The 17,661-nt window shown below is 57.4% G+C and overlaps 1 protein-coding gene across 1 annotated transcript; it reads left to right on the top strand.

The window, feature by feature from the left end:
* Nucleotides 1-18: 18 nt before the first annotated feature.
* On the top strand, nucleotides 19-17,486 carry NHERF1 (NHERF family PDZ scaffold protein 1). The gene is made up of 6 exons (XM_028112652.2): nucleotides 19-728; nucleotides 12,447-12,608; nucleotides 13,468-13,621; nucleotides 15,620-15,660; nucleotides 16,840-16,929; nucleotides 17,165-17,486. The coding sequence occupies exons 1-6, from the start codon at nucleotides 267-269 to the stop codon at nucleotides 17,354-17,356; spliced, it is 1,101 nt and encodes a 366-aa protein (XP_027968453.1). The 5' UTR covers nucleotides 19-266; the 3' UTR covers nucleotides 17,357-17,486.
* Nucleotides 17,487-17,661: the final 175 nt, after the last annotated feature.

Here is a 17,661-nt window from a genome sequence, read left to right as displayed (position 1 = left end):
GAATAAGGGGCTGGAGCCGATTCGAGATCGCTCAGACGCCGCGCTGGGTGGGGATTGGTCCACGCGCTCCTGCTTCAACTCCTCGCAGTTCGCGGCCGCCGCTCGCCGCACACCTGTTCGCTCAGCCCACCCCGCGGCGAGGGGATTCTCTGCGGTGCTTCCTCCCGCCTGCCAGTCCGCAGGGCGGGGAGAAGGGTTGAGGCTTCCTCCCGCCTCCGGCTCCCAACGGGAACCCAAGTCTCACCACTGAGCCGTCGCAGGGCGAGATGAGCGCGGACGCGGCGGCCGGGGCGCCCCTACCCCGGCTCTGCTGTCTGGAGAAGGGCCCGAACGGCTACGGCTTCCACCTGCACGGGGAGAAGGGCAAGGTGGGCCAGTTCATCAGGCTGGTGGAGCCCGGTTCGCCAGCCGAGAAGGCGGGGCTGCTTGCTGGAGACCGGCTGGTGGAGGTGAACGGCGAGAACGTAGAGAAGGAGACCCACCAACAGGTGGTGAGCCGCATCCGCGCGGCGCTCAACGCAGTGCGCCTGCTGGTGGTCGACCCCGAGACGGACGAGCGGCTGCAGAAGCTGGGTGTCCAGGTCCGGGAGGAGCTGCTGAACGCCCAGGACGGGCCCGGGCAGGCCGAGCCGCCGGCCGCCACCGAGGCGCAGGGGGCTGGTGGCGAAAATGAGTCGCAGGCCGCCGCGCTGGAGCCGCACGAAACCGAGAAGAGCCGTCCGGAGCGGGTAAGTGTGGACCCTGACCCGGCGGCGACTGGAAGGCGATGGGAGGGGGAAGCGGGAGGAGACCCAGGCGCCCCTTGGACGTCCAACCCCGCGCCTGCCTCCTCTTTCTGAAACTAGATCCTCGAGGGGGGGACTGCTTCCGCCTACCGACAGGTCGCACTGGCTTGGGGCTGCGTCCAAGTTGCTAGGTTGGGGCTGCGTCCCGTTACCCCCACGCCCCTTCCCAGACCGGGCTGGGACCCTGAGCATCTTGCCACCTGCACTTCTTGTCCCTTGGCCTTTGGGAGTGGGAGTGAGGGAGGGCAGCTCAAGGGAGTGCAGTCCCCTTTCCTCGGCTCTGTTGGCGGTGTCCGTTTCCATTCTTCGGATCCCCGCAATCCTTCCCCTCCTCGGCCACCCCACTTCCAGCAGCCCCAGAGGTGCCAGCTTCCTCCCCGGCCTCTGTGGGTGGTAGCTGAAGCTGGGGTGAAGCAACCGCCACCCCGACTTCAAAAAGCTAGAGGAGTAACAACCCCCTTTCCGTCCCGAGCCCCGGCACAAGGAGGGGAGGGGTCGCCGACAGGGTTCTCCAGGGACCGCCCCACCCCCGCCGGCTGGTGCGTGTATCATTAACTTCAGCCCGGCTGGACTTCATCCTCCTGAAGTACAGTGTGACTTTTAAGAGAGGGAGCCCCACGGGCTCAGGGCGATGTGTGGGGGTGGGGTGCGGGGAGGAGGTGCAGAGGCGTCTCGGGGGTGGTGGCGACTCTGCCACCCAGAAGGATTTATGAGTCTCAGGAATGTGAGGAGTAAGCGCTCGCTTGTATCTGGGATTGGGAGGGGAGGATCTTGGAGGAAGAGAAGGGGCTGGGAGGAGGGTGGGGAGAGAGTGGTCGGGTGTCGCTGGGCCATGCAGAAGCCAGGGGAACTCACCAGAGGCAGGTGGTCTTGCCCTGTCATTGTCTGTCTCACTCCCGTCCCAGGACAGCAAGCAGGCTGGTTGCTTTTTGCCCATGTTTGGTGTTTTCCAAACGGTCCCAGTTTGGATCAGCGCAGTAGGAAAACAGGAGTTGTGATGAGAGCCTTCTGTCCCCAGAGAGTGAAGGGGGAGGCCTTAGGGTGCAGACTGTAGGGAGCAGAGCCTGGGCCTCCCAGGGCCCGTTTGGCTTGCACCAGCTCTCCACCTGGTGGCAGCGTGTGGCAGGAGTGTCCGTGATGCCCGCAGAAGCCTCCCTGGACAGAGAAAGGGCACCCTTCAGCCTGAAGGTAGAAGGTGGATCTGGAGAGGACCAGCTGGTTTGGTGGAAGTGAGGGAAGTGAGGTCACCAGGAGCCCCATCCAGCCAGAGCTGGGTGCTGGGAATACAAGGGCCGCCAGGCTCCCACTTCCTGCCACTGCCAAGCTGGCATTGGCAAGGATGGGGGAGGATCGGAGCATCCCTGGCAGGGGTTTGACACCAGGGAGTTGGAACCCGTGACCTCTGGTCCCAGGCAGAAATCCAGTTTGAACTTTGTGCTGAGCTGAGTGTATCGATTTGTCATTCCCTTTTTTTTGGACTTTGGCACTGGCACAAGTAACCACCTCCCCACTCCCCATCCCCTGCCAAGATGCTGTTATGTTCAGCTCCTCCCCTTGCCCTTTCGTTTTTGTTTTTGTTTTGTTTTGTTTTTGCTGCTGGGTGCAGGAGGATCTGGGGGGAGGTGAGAGGATGCCAGGGGCTTGGAGGCTTGACCTAGCATATGCACTCCCAACCATACTATCTGAGAAAGCAGCTGAGCTTGACTTTCTGCTTTCGGGTGACCACAGAATCAGATTCCCCCAGATGGTGACGGGACATCTGCATTTGTGTGCACTTTGTTAGGCCAGGAGTAGGGAATAGAATACCCTCCAGCCAGTCCTGGGGACACCATCACCAGGCCTCTTGGGGTTTCAGGTCAACAGGCAAGTCACAGAACTTCCCTGAGCCTTGGTTCTCCCATCTGTAAAATGGGGAGTGCTGTCATACAGTGACACCTGCCTCCTCTAGGATTTTACAAATAGTGGGAAGTACTTGAGCCCCAAGTGGATGCTGAATGGAGCACCTTTCTGCCCAGGCATTTGTGCGAGGATGCTTTCATCCTCATGCAAAGCCAGTTCCTCTGGTAGGAAATGCCCATGAAATCTGGTATGGTGGCCATGCAGGTGACCCACCCTGTCATTGCAAAAAAAAAAAAAGTTAATAAACATAGTAAGACTTTTTCCCTAAAAGTCATCTCATATAAAGAATTTGAGTTTTACTAATTAGTTTTAGCCTGAACTTGTTTGCAAAATGGAGACTGTTACGGTATCTTCATTGGTTCTCACAAATGCAAAAGGTGTTAGGTGGACAAGTGCCATGCAGAGATTGGGTGGCAGGTGACATCTCATTGGGAAGACCAACCTGGGTCAAGAATCCTACAGGGCAGAGGGTGTGGGGTGGCTGTAATACAGTCTGAGGAGGAGGGGGAGGGGACTTCCAGCTGTGCCCACCTGCTCCCTCGGTGGCTTTCCTCACCCCCACCAAGGAAGGATCGGCAACAGCCCTGCTCACAGCCCCCACAGTCACAGTGGTGGGTGGGCAGCAGGCCTGAGTCACCACAGCTGTACTAGCTGGGCCCCACCTCGAGCCAAGTGTCTTTTTTTTTTTTAAGATTTTATTTATTTGTCAGAGATAGAGAGCGTGAGAGAGACAGAGAGCGGGGAGGGGGGTGGATAGAGGGAGAAGCAGGCTCCCGGCCGAGCAGGGAGCCTGATGCGGGGCTCTATCCCAGGACCCTGGGATCATGACCTGAGCCCAAGGCAGACGCTTAATGACTGAGCCACCCAGGCGCCCCAAGCCAAGTGTCTTAACCTCCAAGGCCTCTGTCTCCTCTTGTGGAAGTTGGAGCGTAGCCGCTGCTACATGGGGTGGGGATTACACGGGCGGGTCTGTAAAGGCAGTAGCTTGGTGCCCGGCACTAAGTTACTGCTCTGCAAACGTCCCTGTTGGTATTTGAATTGGTAAGTATTTCGCACATTACATGTCCCCCCGCGGGGCAGCTAGCCCTGGACCTGCCCCTCCTTGGGCGAGTGCAGCTGTGTCCGAGCCTGGCGCTCTGTGAACGCTCAGTCGGAGGCCACTGCTCTTGAATAAACAGAAGGTGCTCCACAGCCCTTCCCAATCTGGCAGCCCGACGATACCCTTCAGCCTGGGAACCCACTCCACGAGGCACACTCTGCAAAACCACTCACAGCCCGCATAGCCTTACCCTGCAGGCAGAATGAGCGTTTTCTTTGCTCCCCTCCTGGTCCCAGTCCTCTACATCTTTTATTGCTATGAACACACAATATTCGAATCATCTGTTCATGATCTTGACCCACTGCCACGGTGAGGAGGGCGAAGGCTGTGGCTGCTTTGTGTTTCTATCCCCCTCGCCGTGCCTGGCACAGAGTAGGGAAGGGCTCACATAATTTTTGAATGAATGAATGCATAACAGCCATCAGGCACCTTTTTTTCTTTTTTAAAGATTTTATTTACCTATTTGACAGGGAGAGATACAGCGAGAGAAGGAACACAAGCAGGGGGAGTGGGAGAGGGAGAAGCAGGCTTCCCGCCGAACAAGGAGCCCGATGCGGGGCTCGATCCCAGGACTCTGGGATCATGACCTGAGCCGAAGGCAGACGCTTAACGACTGAGCCACCCAGGCGCCCCCATCAGGCACCTTTATCCTAATTCATCTCTGTCCAGCACACCTGGGCCTGTTTGTGCCTCAGGCACACCCAGAGATCGAAATTCCAGGCAGAACCTACCCACTCCTTTTTCTTGCCTGCTAGCAGCTTCCATCTGGGGACTAGAAAGCTAAAATTGTCCATTGTTGCCTGCAAATCTCAGCTTCTACGTCTGTGAAATGGGAACACCAGAACCCACCTTGCAGGGTTTGGGGGCGATTTGATGAGATGATAGGAGTGTGTGTGTGTCAGTACCCAGCTTGGGGTGCATTCCTGCCAGATGTGACCCTGATCCCAGAGGCAGAAACAGCGCAGGCTGGGATACCTGCCTGGTTCAGTCTATGGAGCTTGTGACTCTTGGTCTTGGGGTCGTGAGTTTGAGCTCCACACTGGGCACAGAGCTTACTTAGAAAATAAATTTGGGGTGCCTAGATGGCTCAGTCGGTTGAACAGCTGCCTTCAGCTCAGGTCATGATCCCAGGGTCCTGGGACGGAGCCCCGCATGTGGCTCCCTGCTCAGTGGGGAGCCTGCTTCTCCCTCTCCCTCTCCCTCTGCTCCTCCCCGCCCAGGTCGCTTGTACTCACTTTCTTAAATAGATAAAATCTTTTAAAAAAAAAATAAATAAAATTTAAATTAAAAGAAAAAGAAACAGTGCACTCACCCTAGGCAGCAAGGTGGGTGGGTGGGCAGAATTCACTGGCAGCCTACCAACTTCCTTCCCAGGACAGGCAGGCCATTTCCCACTGGCCAAGTTGGCAGTTTGGGAGGGCAGAACAGAGTCTGAGCTGTGGGATGTTTGGATTTTATTTTATTTTTTTTAAAGATTTTATTTATTATTTGAGAGAGAGGATGAGATAGAGCATGAGAGGGGGGAGGGTCAGAGGGAGAAGCAGACTCCCTGCTGAGCAGGGAGCCCGATGCAGGACTCGATCCCGGGACTCCAGGATCATGACCCGAGCTGAAGGCAGCTGCCCAACCAACTGAGCCACCCAGGCACCCGAATGTTTGGATTTTAAATAGCCAGGGTATGTGATAGTTTTGAGTGTTGCTTCCTTCTCTGAAGCCATATATTTGGGATCTCCTTCTACCCTGGTTCCTACCTTCAGGTTCCTCTCGAGTTAAATCAATAATTCTGGAGGTAATTCTCTTGGAGACAGAATGGGGCATCCTCCGTATGTCTAGATGCAGGCCATTCTCTTCCTCTCCAGACTTCCCATCCCACGGGGCCCTGGGGAGGTGGGCGAGCACTTAGGAATTAGTGCTGCAGGCCTTTTACAGAGAGAAGCCAGAGTTCTCGACCCCGGTATTAGATGTTCCTCTGTTTGTCGCTGCTCTGAGATGGAGTAGCCCGAGCGGGGAAGGAAACTCAGAGTTCTAGTGCAGCCTTCTGTCATAAAGATACTGATGTCCATTTCACGGATTCCCCTGTGACAGCCCTGCAAGTTAGGTAGTAGTTTCTCCATTTTGTGAGCGGATAGTCATTGTTCAGTAAATGACAGCTATTATTTGTGTCTGGCAGTGTGCTGTGTACTAAACATGCCTTATGTTGGGGCGCCTGGATGGCTCAGTCTGTTAAAGCATCTGACTCTTGATTTCCACTCAGATCATGATCTCAGGGTCATGAGATAGAGCCCCAAGTCTCTCTCTCTCTCTCTCTCAAATAAATAAATCTTTAGAAAAATAAACAAAAAAATAATATGCCTTAATGTCATTCAATCTACAAAACCGCCCATGAGGCAGATATTAGCCCCCATGGTCTGCGTGGAAACGGAGGCTTGGTCGGTTCAGGTGGGCGGCCCCAGGGCTCTCAGCTAGTGAGACCTTACCACATGGATGGGGGTGTATCTTGGAACCCGGCCCTCTGACTCCAGTGCCTGCACATCCATTCAGCCACGCTTGAGGGCCTGACTGTCCAGCTGGGTGTCTCTGCCCATCACATCTGGGCCACATAAGAGCCATCACAGTGGAATAAATTCAGGCTGCTTGCACCAGCTCCTTGCAAGGAAGGGTCCCGGTAGCTTCTGTCTCTAGGCGGTGTCCTTCAGCACCACCAGGAAAATGCGTCAGCCCAGAAGTGGCCTGGCTCCTTACCCCAACCCCCTGAGTCCTAAGAACCCACCCTTGTTGGCTCTGGGGCTTCCTTGTAGCACAAAGGGCCCCTGCTGAAGGCCAACCTTAACTGTTGGCCTTGGCCTTCCTTCACCCCTCGAGTAGGACAACTCACCATGTCCCTGGCCCTCTGGGCAATGTTTGGGTTCCTGTGCCTTAGAAAAGGATGAGCGGCACAGATTCCCTAATTCACTCATTGCTGTGTTGTCTGAGGCTAGAGTTCTGACTTCCTGCCTCCCCTGGGTGTGTTATAAGGTCATGGTGCCCAGTTCGAATGTGTGTGTGGAAAAAGAAAATAGCAAATGTCTGTGTATGGGAAGGGTGATTTAGAAACGTGTTTTTGGCGGGGGCGGGGGGGGGGCGCCTGGGTGGCTCAGTTAGTTGAGTGTGCACTCATGATTTTCAGCTCAGGTCATGATCTCTGGGTCATGGGATAGAGCTCTTGCGGTGGGACTCCACGCTCAGCAGAGAGTCTGCTTGAGATTCTCCCCACTTGCACAGGCACACCGCCCCTAAAATAAATAAATCTTTAAAAAACAGTTTTGAGGGCTGACAGCCTAATGATTGAGGGTGAGGCCTCTAGAATATGAGCAGGCCATTGTGGCAGCCACCGGCCATGTGTGGCGCTTAGCGCTTGAAATGTGCTCGTCCCAGTTGAGGTGTGCTGGAAGTAAGAAATGCACACCAGATTTTGAAGACTTCCTATGAACAAAAAGACATAAAATATGCTGTTAATAATTTTGAAGTGGATATGTTGAAATGGTAGCAGTTTGGGCACGTTATGTGAAATAAGATAATTATAATTAATTTCTAATTTCTTTTTTACTTTAATGTGACTACTGGGAAATTTTAAATTGCCTACATGACCGACATGCTGTTCCTGTTGGACAGGGCTGCTCCCCACCTGAGTTCGGAGCCTGCCTTCTCCTCACCTCAGCTGTGTACCTGAGCGATTGATGTGATCTTTTTGAACCTGAGTTCCCTCATCTGGGAACCAAGGGCAGTAATACCTTCCTCACAGGACTATAATTGGGTTTGAACGAGAAAATGCACATAAAAGCCTGGTACGGTCCTTGGCACACAGTACGGGCTCAGTAAACATTAGCTTCTATTTGTTATTTTAATAGAGCCCCAATTACACAAGCTCTCTGAAGGTCTTTGTCCCTCTCAGGACAGCAGTTAAATCCAGTGACTTCTGGGAGGAGGGTGAGGATGCATTGCCTGTGGAGCAGGCGGGCATGGGGCGGCCAGCCTGGATGGTGTCCAGCCAGGCAGCAGCCCACGTACCAGCCTGCTCCATCCCAGGCTTGCCCAGCCCTGGGGAGACCTGAGCCAAACTCCTTCGGGTGGGTCTCTGGCCAGCACCAGGAGAAAAGAACCAGAGGAAGAAGCTGACTCAGGGCCCCTGCGTGGGGCCTGGGAGAAGCAGCTCCCACTTTAGCATAGGTCTCCCTCCCGGATCCACCCAGCTGGGCTCCTGAGAGGGGCTTTCCCACTGAGAAACAGGAAGGACAAGATCAAGGGCTAGAGTAGGTCCTTTTTTGCAAATGGAGGTGTCCAACATCCCTCAGTCTGCACAGACCTGGGTGGGGAAGGTTCTGTAGGGTGAAGTAAAGACACAGCAGGGCCATGGGGCATGGGTCAGTGGCTGCCAAGGCTTTTTTTGTACCTCGGGTGAGGAGAGGATGCCTTTAGCCTAGAGCTCTGGACACTGGCCAGTGGTCTGAGCTCCTGGTCACTTCCCAACCTGCCCTGAGGACAGTGCCCCCTTGCTGCCCAGTCACACGTTACCCTCAGGCCAGGCCAGCTCTCACCGTCCGTCATGGCTTCCTTGAAGAGCTAGCACCAGCCCCAAGCTTGTGTCTCTAAACAACCAAGCTGCCTCCCAGAGCAGCCACCGTTCCCAATGCCCAGCATACCCCGTATTCCACCCCCACCAGAACCACTCCCCTGGCCCCCTGGCCCCCACCCCATTGTTGGGGCTGATCTCCCTGGGTCAGCAGGCTTCAATCTTATCTGCATAAACAAGAGCCTTTGGCTGGACTGGGCTGGGCTGGGATGGGGAAAGGCAATCTTGGGAGGTGAGGGTCACGTGACCTCTGTTGTTCCCCTAGCTACCCTGGTGGTCTTCCTGCTCTAACAGCCCATTCCTTCTGGGGCCCAGAGCTGGCTGGCCTTCTGTAAGCAGCCTGGCTGTTTTCTATAGCCATGACATCGGCCAGGGAGGGGCTGGGCCCAATGGGGCGTTGGCCCCCAGCAGCCCTCCCCCAGGAGGAACAGGGAGTGGCCCTGGGCCTGCTCCCCAGAGACGGGTGCTGGGATTAGGGTATCAACTTTCCTCAGCTTTCCAGGTGGTTGCTGGTGGCGCCTATTGAATTCCCTGTCCGTCCACTCCTAGGGCTGCGGGGGTGGAGGTGACTGGGCGGCCACTTGGGGCCAGGCTGGGCTCCCTGGGAGAGAAGGGGGAATGGAGGGGACGGCCACAGGGGCCTGTGACAGGATTTGGGACAGCCTGACAACTTAAGGGTGGAAGAAGCCTCCAGGAGAAGATTCTGGAGGCAGCTGTCTGGCAAGGTCTTTTCTGGACAGCTTGTCTGGTGTTGCCTGGAAGTGAGACTCAGACCCGACCCGCCCCCCAGCCACCCCAGCTCATTTGTGTTGTCCTTTGGCCACCATTGCCTCTTGTTCCTTCCTCTTGCTTCCGAGTCTCCACCAGGCTCCTCACTGAGCAGGTCCTGATTTCTACTTCTGACCCGTCATAGTTACTGGGAGCCCCACCTGGCACTCTGAACGCTCTGAGGCCATGCTCCCCTTGAAGTTGCCTCCCCACCCCCAGCTCTGGACCCCTCTGGAGCTGGTACTGTGGCGCAGGGCCCCTCCCAAGCTCCTGGGGGCACACACCAGACCAAGATGGCCTGGACTTTCTATCTGCCCCCTTTCCCCAGAGGCAGAACCCAGATTCTACTTCAGCGCTGGGGGTGCAGGCCCAGGAACAACAGTGGCCAAGCTCTGCCCAGGGACTCCTCCTGCCAGCACCAGCCTCCACCCTGGCTGCTGGGATGGGCTCCTCTGATGGGCTGACTCAGCATCTGGCAGTGACATCTCCTGGAGACAGCTGGGGGAGGGGTGGAGAAAACCAGGCTGGTCTCCCTGGAAGAAGTCCCCCACCTTGGGAAGGGAGGGAGCCCCCAGACACCTAGGAAGGAGGGGGCTGGATGGGGCTCTGTAGGTGTCTAACATTTCGGGAAACCACCTGGAGCTTCCTGCCCCCCCCTGCTTAGCCACCCCCAGAGGGTAATGGAACAGGTCCCAGTACAGGGGGAAGGGAGCAGGGGGGGAGCTGAGCCCCATTTCCTCCAACCCCCATGGCTTGGGACTGGCAGAGGGGAGTGAGGATCAGTAAGAGAAGCCTGCGGCCCTGAGACCCAGGCCTGCCCGCCAGGCTGCCCCAGCCCAGGCCTGCCCACTGCTGCATCGCTTATCCCAAGCTCAGGCTGGAGCTCTGGCCGCAAGAGGCCTTGAGCACCCGGAAGGAAGGCTGTGGTTTCATCAGCGACCAGCTGCCTCCCAGCAGAGGCCGCCGCCACTGTGGGAGAGCAACCCATGTTTATGACTCCCGCTGAGGCCTCCTCCCAGTCTGGACTTGGGTCCTTCGGGGCCAGCCCATGGATGGTGGAAGGAACATGGGATCCAAGTCAGAGAGCTTGTGGGAGCTCCGGCTCCTCCACTGTGAAGCTAGGTGACATCAGGCAGCGGGCTTAACATCTGGACTCTGTTTCCCCGTCTTGAGAATGGGGGTGACCAGCCCCAGCCAGGTTGCTATGGGAAGGCTCTTTGGAATGAGAGGAGGTGGAGAGAAGCAGGGACGTCACAGCTGCTCGCGCCACCTCCCCCCCACCCCCTGCACGATTCTCCTCCCCACTTTCTCAGGGTGATTGCGGGCTCTGCCTGGCTGGGGCAGAAAGCTGAGCCTGCACAGTGGTAGCAACTGGTCAGACCTGTTCCTGCTCACCTCGGCCTGGGGGAGGGCTGGGCCAGCGGCTTTGTGGAGGGATTAGCTGGAGGGGAGAGAAGAGCCTCACTTACTCCCGAACAAGATCCTGTGGGGGCTGCCAGGGGATAAGCAGCAGCACGCAGGGAGGAGGGGCGCCCTCCTGGGATTGCACCCCGCTGACAGTTGGGGAGAAGAGGATGCTTCACAACCCCTGGGCACCCCCTCTGCCCCCCCCCCACTTTTTTTTAATGCTTGCTTCTCTGGCTTTGCTATTGTATAGGGTGAGGGGAGCCTGCTGAAGGAGAAACTAGGGAAGGGCCCAGGGCCTCTGGCCCAGATCAGGGTGAACACAGGTCCAACCATCACCCCTTCTTCTGTCTTCCTCTCCACACCCCACACCAACATCCTGAAACACGGAAAGACCTGCCCGGGCAGTGGAAGGAAGGCAAAGTCATCCTTTGGCCACCCCCACCCCCCATGAGAGTGGAGGGGTGGGGAGCCTCAGATGGTAGCTGCCTCCTGGGACTGGCAAGTTGGGGCAGGAGGCCTGTAAGCTCTCCTTTCCTTCACTGCCTCCCTGGCCAGCTCTGCTCCCAGCTGGGGACTGGCGTTTCAGAGCAGCCTGGCCCCCACCCTACCCCCCAGAATCTCCCTTCTCGGATTCATGTGACTGTTCTAGTGTTCCCAGCACTGGGAAGGTCTGCATGTGCACAGGGATTTTGAAGTTGTGGAGTGTTCCCACCTGTATGAATTACCTCACTTGGCCTCACGGCGACCCTGAGACCCTATAAATGAGGAACCAGAGGCGCAAAAAGGAAATGACTTGCCCCGGGTCACAGAGCTAGTAAGTAGGGAAGCTGACCCTGGGGCCAGGGCCTTGACTCCAGCCTTCGCTCGTTGACTGGTGGCCTGGGGGATCACCCGGCGCTAGCAGGATGGCTGCTGCAGCCCTGCCCAGGCCTGGGAGGAGGGGAAGAGGGACCCCCCAAGTCAGGCCTTGGGCTCAAGCTTCTGGCCAAGGTTCCAGTTGCTTGGCCCATGCACACCCAGATTCCCTCCATGGTGTAAATGGGTCCTAGGGCTGCAACGTCTAAGCTAAGCTACTTAAGTTGGACCAAGGATGGTGAAAACCATTTTCAGCTGAGTGTCCGAGTGCCGGAGAAAAACCTGCCTGAGCCCTGTGAGTCCCCACCCTGGGCCGTGGCCACAGCCACGCAGGGCTCCCTGCAGCCCAGCCCTGCTTTTCATGGCCCCTTCCCCATTCAGGTTTCCCCAACAGGGCCTTTGGGGTTCTGCTTCCTGCGCCCCCAGCCTTCTGCTGGTGGGGGTCCCTGTCCTGTCCAGGACCCCTGGCTGTGCTTCCCCCAGGTCTGGGGTCATCTGGCCGCCTGCTGCCTTTTGCCTGGGCCGTTTGGCTTGGATGGGGAAAGGCTTTACTATAAACATGCTGACCAGCTTTCAGTAAACACCTGCCCTGTCTCCCCTGCTGCAGAGAACTGGGTACCAAGGGGCCCAGATCCCCAGTCACCCAGCCAGGCTAACAGCCGTGCCACCCCCACCCCAAAGGGGGCCAGACTGAACATTTACAGGGGAGGGATAAGGTAACGATCAAAATAACACAGTTAACCTTAGAATGTCACAAGGGGAGGGACTTGAGCTAAACTGGTCCCACCTCCCATCTGCCAGAAGGAGGTAACTGGCCTGGACGGGGCACCTGGGCGGTTTGCTACGATGCCAGGTCTTCTGGGTCCCAGCCCAGCATTCTCTCAACTTGCTCTGTGGGACCTCAGCAAACTTGCCTGATTCCCATGTGTTCCTTGGGGGCTAGCGGAAGGGGTCAGGCACCGGGCAGGGAGGGTGGGACCTAGGATGACGGAGAATGGCCACGGACCCTCCTTTATCCCCACAGCGTGAGCTACGGCCTCGGCTCTGCACCATGAAGAAGGGTGCCAATGGCTACGGCTTCAACTTGCACAGCGACAAGTCCAGGCCAGGCCAGTTCATCCGGGCAGTGGACCCAGACTCACCTGCCGAGGCCTCAGGGCTCCGGGCTCAGGACCGCATCGTGGAGGTGACGCTTCTTGTCCTCTTTCCAGGCACCCCCTTCCTGCCTGCCTCCACACAGATAAGCAGTTCCTGGGGTAGCCATCCCACCACCTGCTACCTGCTCCTTGGTTGGCCCAAGGGGTCCAGGCAGCACATAGATCTCGGAGGGAGGGAGGGAGCCAGAGAGAGGAGAAGCATGGTGGGTGGGTGGGCAGGAGGGAGGGGAGGAAGGTAGGAAGGAAGGGTGGTGGATGGTGGATGGACTTCTCTCCTGCCCCCACCTTCTCTGGGTTCTCATTCACTGAGAGACACACACTCAGTGGCCCAGGGTTCACCCAGCCATTCCAGTAGGTGTGTGGGGCCGCCCGCAGTTTCCTACTGCCTGAGGCCTCCATGGTGGCAGGTGAACTCAGACACTCTTGTGTGGTGCTCAGGAGGAACGGAAACATGAACCCCGTGCCATGGGCAGGACCCAGAATCTCAGTCTTAGAACCTTAGAGCTAGAACAGCTCTCCCAAGACTTCTCATTTTACACGGGAGCAAACCATGGCCCAGAGCGGGAAGTCAGACATTAAGTACATAGAAACGCTCGGGCCCATCCCAGGCCTCCCCGATCTTTCCTGTCCTTCTGTCACAGCTGTGTTTGTTTAGTCTTTTCTGGATATTTTCTTTGGCTTTTCTCGTGTCCTGCCTCCTCATTTGATTGTCAAGTGGGAGGACCACTTGGCTTAGTTCAAGACTCCACAGGCCGGGGGCGGGGGCGCAGGGGGCTTCACCTCCCCAGACGGCCAAATGGCGAGGACACGGAAAGGACCGTTCATACCGCCCCCACCTACCCCCCAAAACTGTGCCAGTAACCCCAGCACCCTCCCCACCCCCCACAGGTGAACGGGGTCTGCGTGGAGGGCAAGCAGCACGGCGATGTGGTGTCTGCCATCAAGGCTGGTGGGGATGAGACCAAGCTGCTGGTGGTCGACAAGGAGACTGATGAGTTCTTCAAGAAATGCAAAGTGATCCCATCTCAGGAGCACCTGAATGGTGAGCAGATGGCAGCCCCCAAGTCAGGGATGTTGGCCAGTGCTCTAGGTTTTACTGGGTCCCGGGCAAGCGGTGGGCAGCTTCCTGCTTCAGAGTTTCCTCTCTCTCCTTCAGGGGAGGCCAGAAGCGAAGGCTGGGAAAGAGGGGCCTGGCGTCAGGGAGGAGGCGGGATTGGCAGTGGGTTTCTGCGGACTGCAGAGGACAGGGTTAGGCCAGCCCCGGAGACGGCGGGACAGGACGGAGGTACTTATTCCCAGACCAAAGCTGCAGCACCAGAGGGAGGCTTCAGCCCCCAGCCCCTGCACCCCGAGCAGGTTCTCCAGGCAGCGCTCATGCAAGGGAAGGGTTAAAAACTCCAACTCTGCTTGGTCAGATCAGAGTCCAGTGACAGGGGCCCAGGGCCTCCCCTCCCTTCTCAGGTTGTCTTGGAAACCCGGGCTCACTGGCTCTAGACTGCAGTGGGTCCCTCCTTGGCCCCTGGGCCCTTGCCCTCCCCATCCCCCATATCACGTTGGCACCTCCCCCTGCCCAAGCCCCAGCCAAACAGGGCCAGGCTACTGCCCAAGGGCAGGGAGGAGTTAAGCAAAGCTCTTCTCCCTGGTCTGGACTTTCTCCCTGGAAAGATGGCTGGTGGGGGGGGATACAACTTTTTTGGACTTCGCAGTGGGTGGGGCCTCCTTAAATTAGGTGTCAAGGGTTTTATTTTGTAGGGGGGGTGATCCACCTAAAGGTCCTGCCACAGACTTAGATTCCTAGGTGGAGGGGTCAGGTGGAAGCCGACTCCAGGCATGGAAGGTGGGGCAGCACCTTACCCTTGTTTCCCAAGTTCACAGAAACCAGAGAACTCAGATAGTGGCTTTCTTAAGTGAGGGGTAAACTGAGGCCCCGAGAAGCCGCAGCCTTGCTCTTGGCCACAGGGTATGGGGAAGACAGCTGAGATCGGAATTCCACACAGCTCCTCAAATACCTTCCCGAGGCCTCCAGCATCCTTCCCCCACCTAAGAGATCAGCCCTCAGACATTCCTTCTTCTTATCTCTCCGGCTGGGTGGGATGGGCCGCCAGTGATTGTAGCCTTCAGGCCGGAGGAGCTACACAGGGAGAGGCCTGAGGGCAAGTCTCCTCCCCAGATATCTGGTCGGGGGGAGGGTCCTCCAGGCTGCCCTCCGCTCCTCCCAGGGAGCCCCTGTCCAGCCAACTGTGGGAAGAGGGTGGGTAGCAGTGGGGAAGAAATGTGTCAGTCAGGTAAGCCCCACGTCCAGGCCAGCTGGAAAGATACATGGCGATCGTAAACTAAGAGTTCAGAAGAAACCCACCCAGGCTGGCCAGCCCCTCCCTTACAGGCAGGTGGGGCCCGTACCTGAGTGAGCCCATTGAGGGGGACCCCAGGCTGGTGTTCTCTCCTTCTGAGCACCCCCTCACCCTCACATTGGCAAGCAGGAGTGGGGATTATTTTCTCCTTCAGCTGAGGCAGGTACTAACCAGAATCTGGGGTGTGGTTCCAACTCTGGTGATGGCGTCTTCTCCTAGGAAACGTCAGGCTCTGGTGCCCAGGCCTGGGGATCTGCATTTCTAACAAGCTTCTCAGGTGATTCTTGGGCAGCCAGCCGGGAATTTCCTCTCCCTCTAGGACAGTGGTTTTTCCAAATTGCTCATTACCCATCCGTGGTTCGCAGGATCAACTTAATAGGCAGAGACTAGCATACTTCTTTAAATGAAATTGAATTGAAAGTACTGGAGAGCATTAGGAGGTAGTTAAGAGTAAATGTCGTTTTGTGAAACTTGTTACACGCAGTCTGTGTGTGCGCGCTGGGTCATCAGAATGTCAGCAGTACTTCCCGAGGGTTGCAGTCAAGAGACCTAAACACTGATGTAGGGCACAAGGTCTAATTATGGCCCAAACCCCGAAGCTATCCCTCCTCTCTGGGCGCTACTCCATCCACATTCCCCAGAGCTTCTGGACTCACCTCTGCTGTTTTGTTTTTTTTCCCTTCTCCTAGGTCCCTTGCCTGAGCCCTTTACAAACGGGGAGATTCATAAGGTAAAGGCAGACCCTCTAATGCTTCTCTGGCTCTCAAGCCAGGGGCTGGAGAAGGGTGGAAGGGGGCATGGTTGGGACAAGGATGGAGGTCTGGCTCAGGTTGAAACTCCCATTTCCAAGCTGCTCCCTCCTGAGCTCCAAGTTCTGTAACTGCCGGTGCACCCCTCAACCCCTGTGTAGAGCCAAGGCAGTTGGGAGGGAGAGGCCTAGCCAGGCCCATCTGCAGCCCGCCATCCTGGTGACAAGCCCCGCCTTCAACTCCCCACCGTACAGAAGAGGCCTTTCTTCCCCCCAAGAACAGAGCTTCAGTGTCTGGACGCACGCTGCCTGGGCCCTGCTACTTCCAGTCTGGGTTGGGAGAACAAAGCCCCTCCTCCCCTCCTCCCTGGGCAGAAGGGAAGAGAAGGCAGTGGAGGCTGGGGAAGAGATGGTGGGGCCTGCTGCCAGCTGAGGCCGTAGAGGAGCCCAGGCGGAGGCTGAGCACCAAGCTGAAGCCTTGGCCAAGACCTTCACTCTGGGACAGGCTGGCTCAGAGTCAGACCACAGAGCTGGAGCTCTCTGAAGGGTCTGCTCAAAGGGTTCCCATCCCCAGGGGCTACTGCGGGGGGGGGGGGGTGGCGGCCCTGGGCCACCTGAACCTTCTGTCACTCCATCTGTGGGCCTAGAACTCTCATCCCCTTATTCCTTCAAAGCCCTTCTTAGCTGCTTTGAGGTTAAGGTTTCAAGATTCCTGGGGTTAAGTCCAAGGAAACACGTGGGCTGCAAGAAATTCAAGGAGTATCACACAGTTCCCTGTGCCAAGCAGAGGCCCTCAGTATCTCCACACTCCATGAAGCCCCTCCGTGGTCACTGGCCCAAAAGGCTAGTCAACACTGAAGGCTACTTCGGGAGGGCTGGCGAGTTGGGGGGGCTCGTGAGCCATTCAGCTAATCCCACCATGGTCCCCCCCACCTGGGTGGTGGAACCAAGGCTGCCCTCTGATCCTTAGAGGAATGTAAAACGTCAAGCCCCAAGCCCCCCCCCCCCCCCCCCCCCGCCCCCGGCAGACTCAGGCAGTGGGGCTTTGGGATCGAAGGGAAAGGCTTGAGTGGAGCTTCTCAGGCCAAGGCACCTGTCTTCCCTGGGAACACCCTTTCTTGTTCAGGACTTCCCCACCCACACCCCTCCTTTTTGTGCCAGGAGAACAGTCGTGAAGCTCTGGCCGAGGTGGCCTCTGAGAGCCCCAGATCAGCCCTGGCAAGATCCATCTCCACTGACACCAGTGTGGAGGTAGGCTGCCGGCTGGGCGGGCAGAGGGTTGGCACTGGGTTACAGGAAGCCCATTCCCAGGCCACACTCGTTCCTGGCACACCAGCCTGCCCTGGAGGTCACATGCTATGCCACATTCTGTCCTTGTGACCTGGCTTCCCTGGGCACTGCCCCAAGGGAGCCACCTTGCCGAGGCTGAGGACCGGGACGCTTGGCCAGGCGCTGACTCCTGCCCTCTGCCGCTGCCTCTTTGCAGCTGAATTCCCAAGACAGCCCCAGGAAACAGGACTCCACGGCACCCTCGTCTACCTCCTCCTCCTCCGACCCCATCTTGGACTTCAACATCTCCCTGGCCGTGGCCAAAGAGCGGGCCCACCAGAAGCGCAGCAGCAAGCGGGCCCCGCAGATGGACTGGAGCAAGAAAAATGAACTCTTCGGCAACCTCTGAGCATCCTCCCTCAGGCACCTGGGAGGGCCTGGCCAGCCCCCAGGCCCCAAACCAGCTCACTCACCCTCCTCCTCACTCACTCCCTGTCTCCCCCCACCCCCAATCAACACACAAATCATCAGCATCCCCCCTCCCCCCCCCCCCCCCCGCCCCGCCATCAGGTGAATCTGATTTTTCTAGAACTATGCTCTTCCCTTACCTCCGGGAAGGTGAATGTGTTTCCATCCTGCCCCAATCAGAAAACAGACTCTTTCCTGCTCCTCCTTACTGAGTGCTTCAGCCCCTTGCCACTCCCCAGGGACATC

Source organism: Eumetopias jubatus, unplaced genomic scaffold, assembly GCF_037043125.1.
Source record: "Eumetopias jubatus isolate StellerSeaLion01/CBP00866 unplaced genomic scaffold, mEumJub1_p1.0 scaffold_10, whole genome shotgun sequence".
Taxonomy (NCBI): domain Eukaryota; kingdom Metazoa; phylum Chordata; class Mammalia; order Carnivora; family Otariidae; genus Eumetopias; species Eumetopias jubatus.
Note: the sequence above shows the minus strand (reverse complement) of the source record. Positions and strands in the feature narration are given on the sequence as shown.

Coding starts and splice junctions, on each gene's coding strand:
- NHERF1 (XM_028112652.2), top strand. CDS start 267: ATGAGCGCGGACGCGGCGGCCGGGGCGCCCCTACCCCGGCTCTGCTGT. Junction 15,661..16,839: donor CAAACGGGGAGATTCATAAG/GTAAAGGCAGAC, acceptor TTTTTGTGCCAG/GAGAACAGTCGTGAAGCTCT. Junction 16,930..17,164: donor CCACTGACACCAGTGTGGAG/GTAGGCTGCCGG, acceptor GCCTCTTTGCAG/CTGAATTCCCAAGACAGCCC.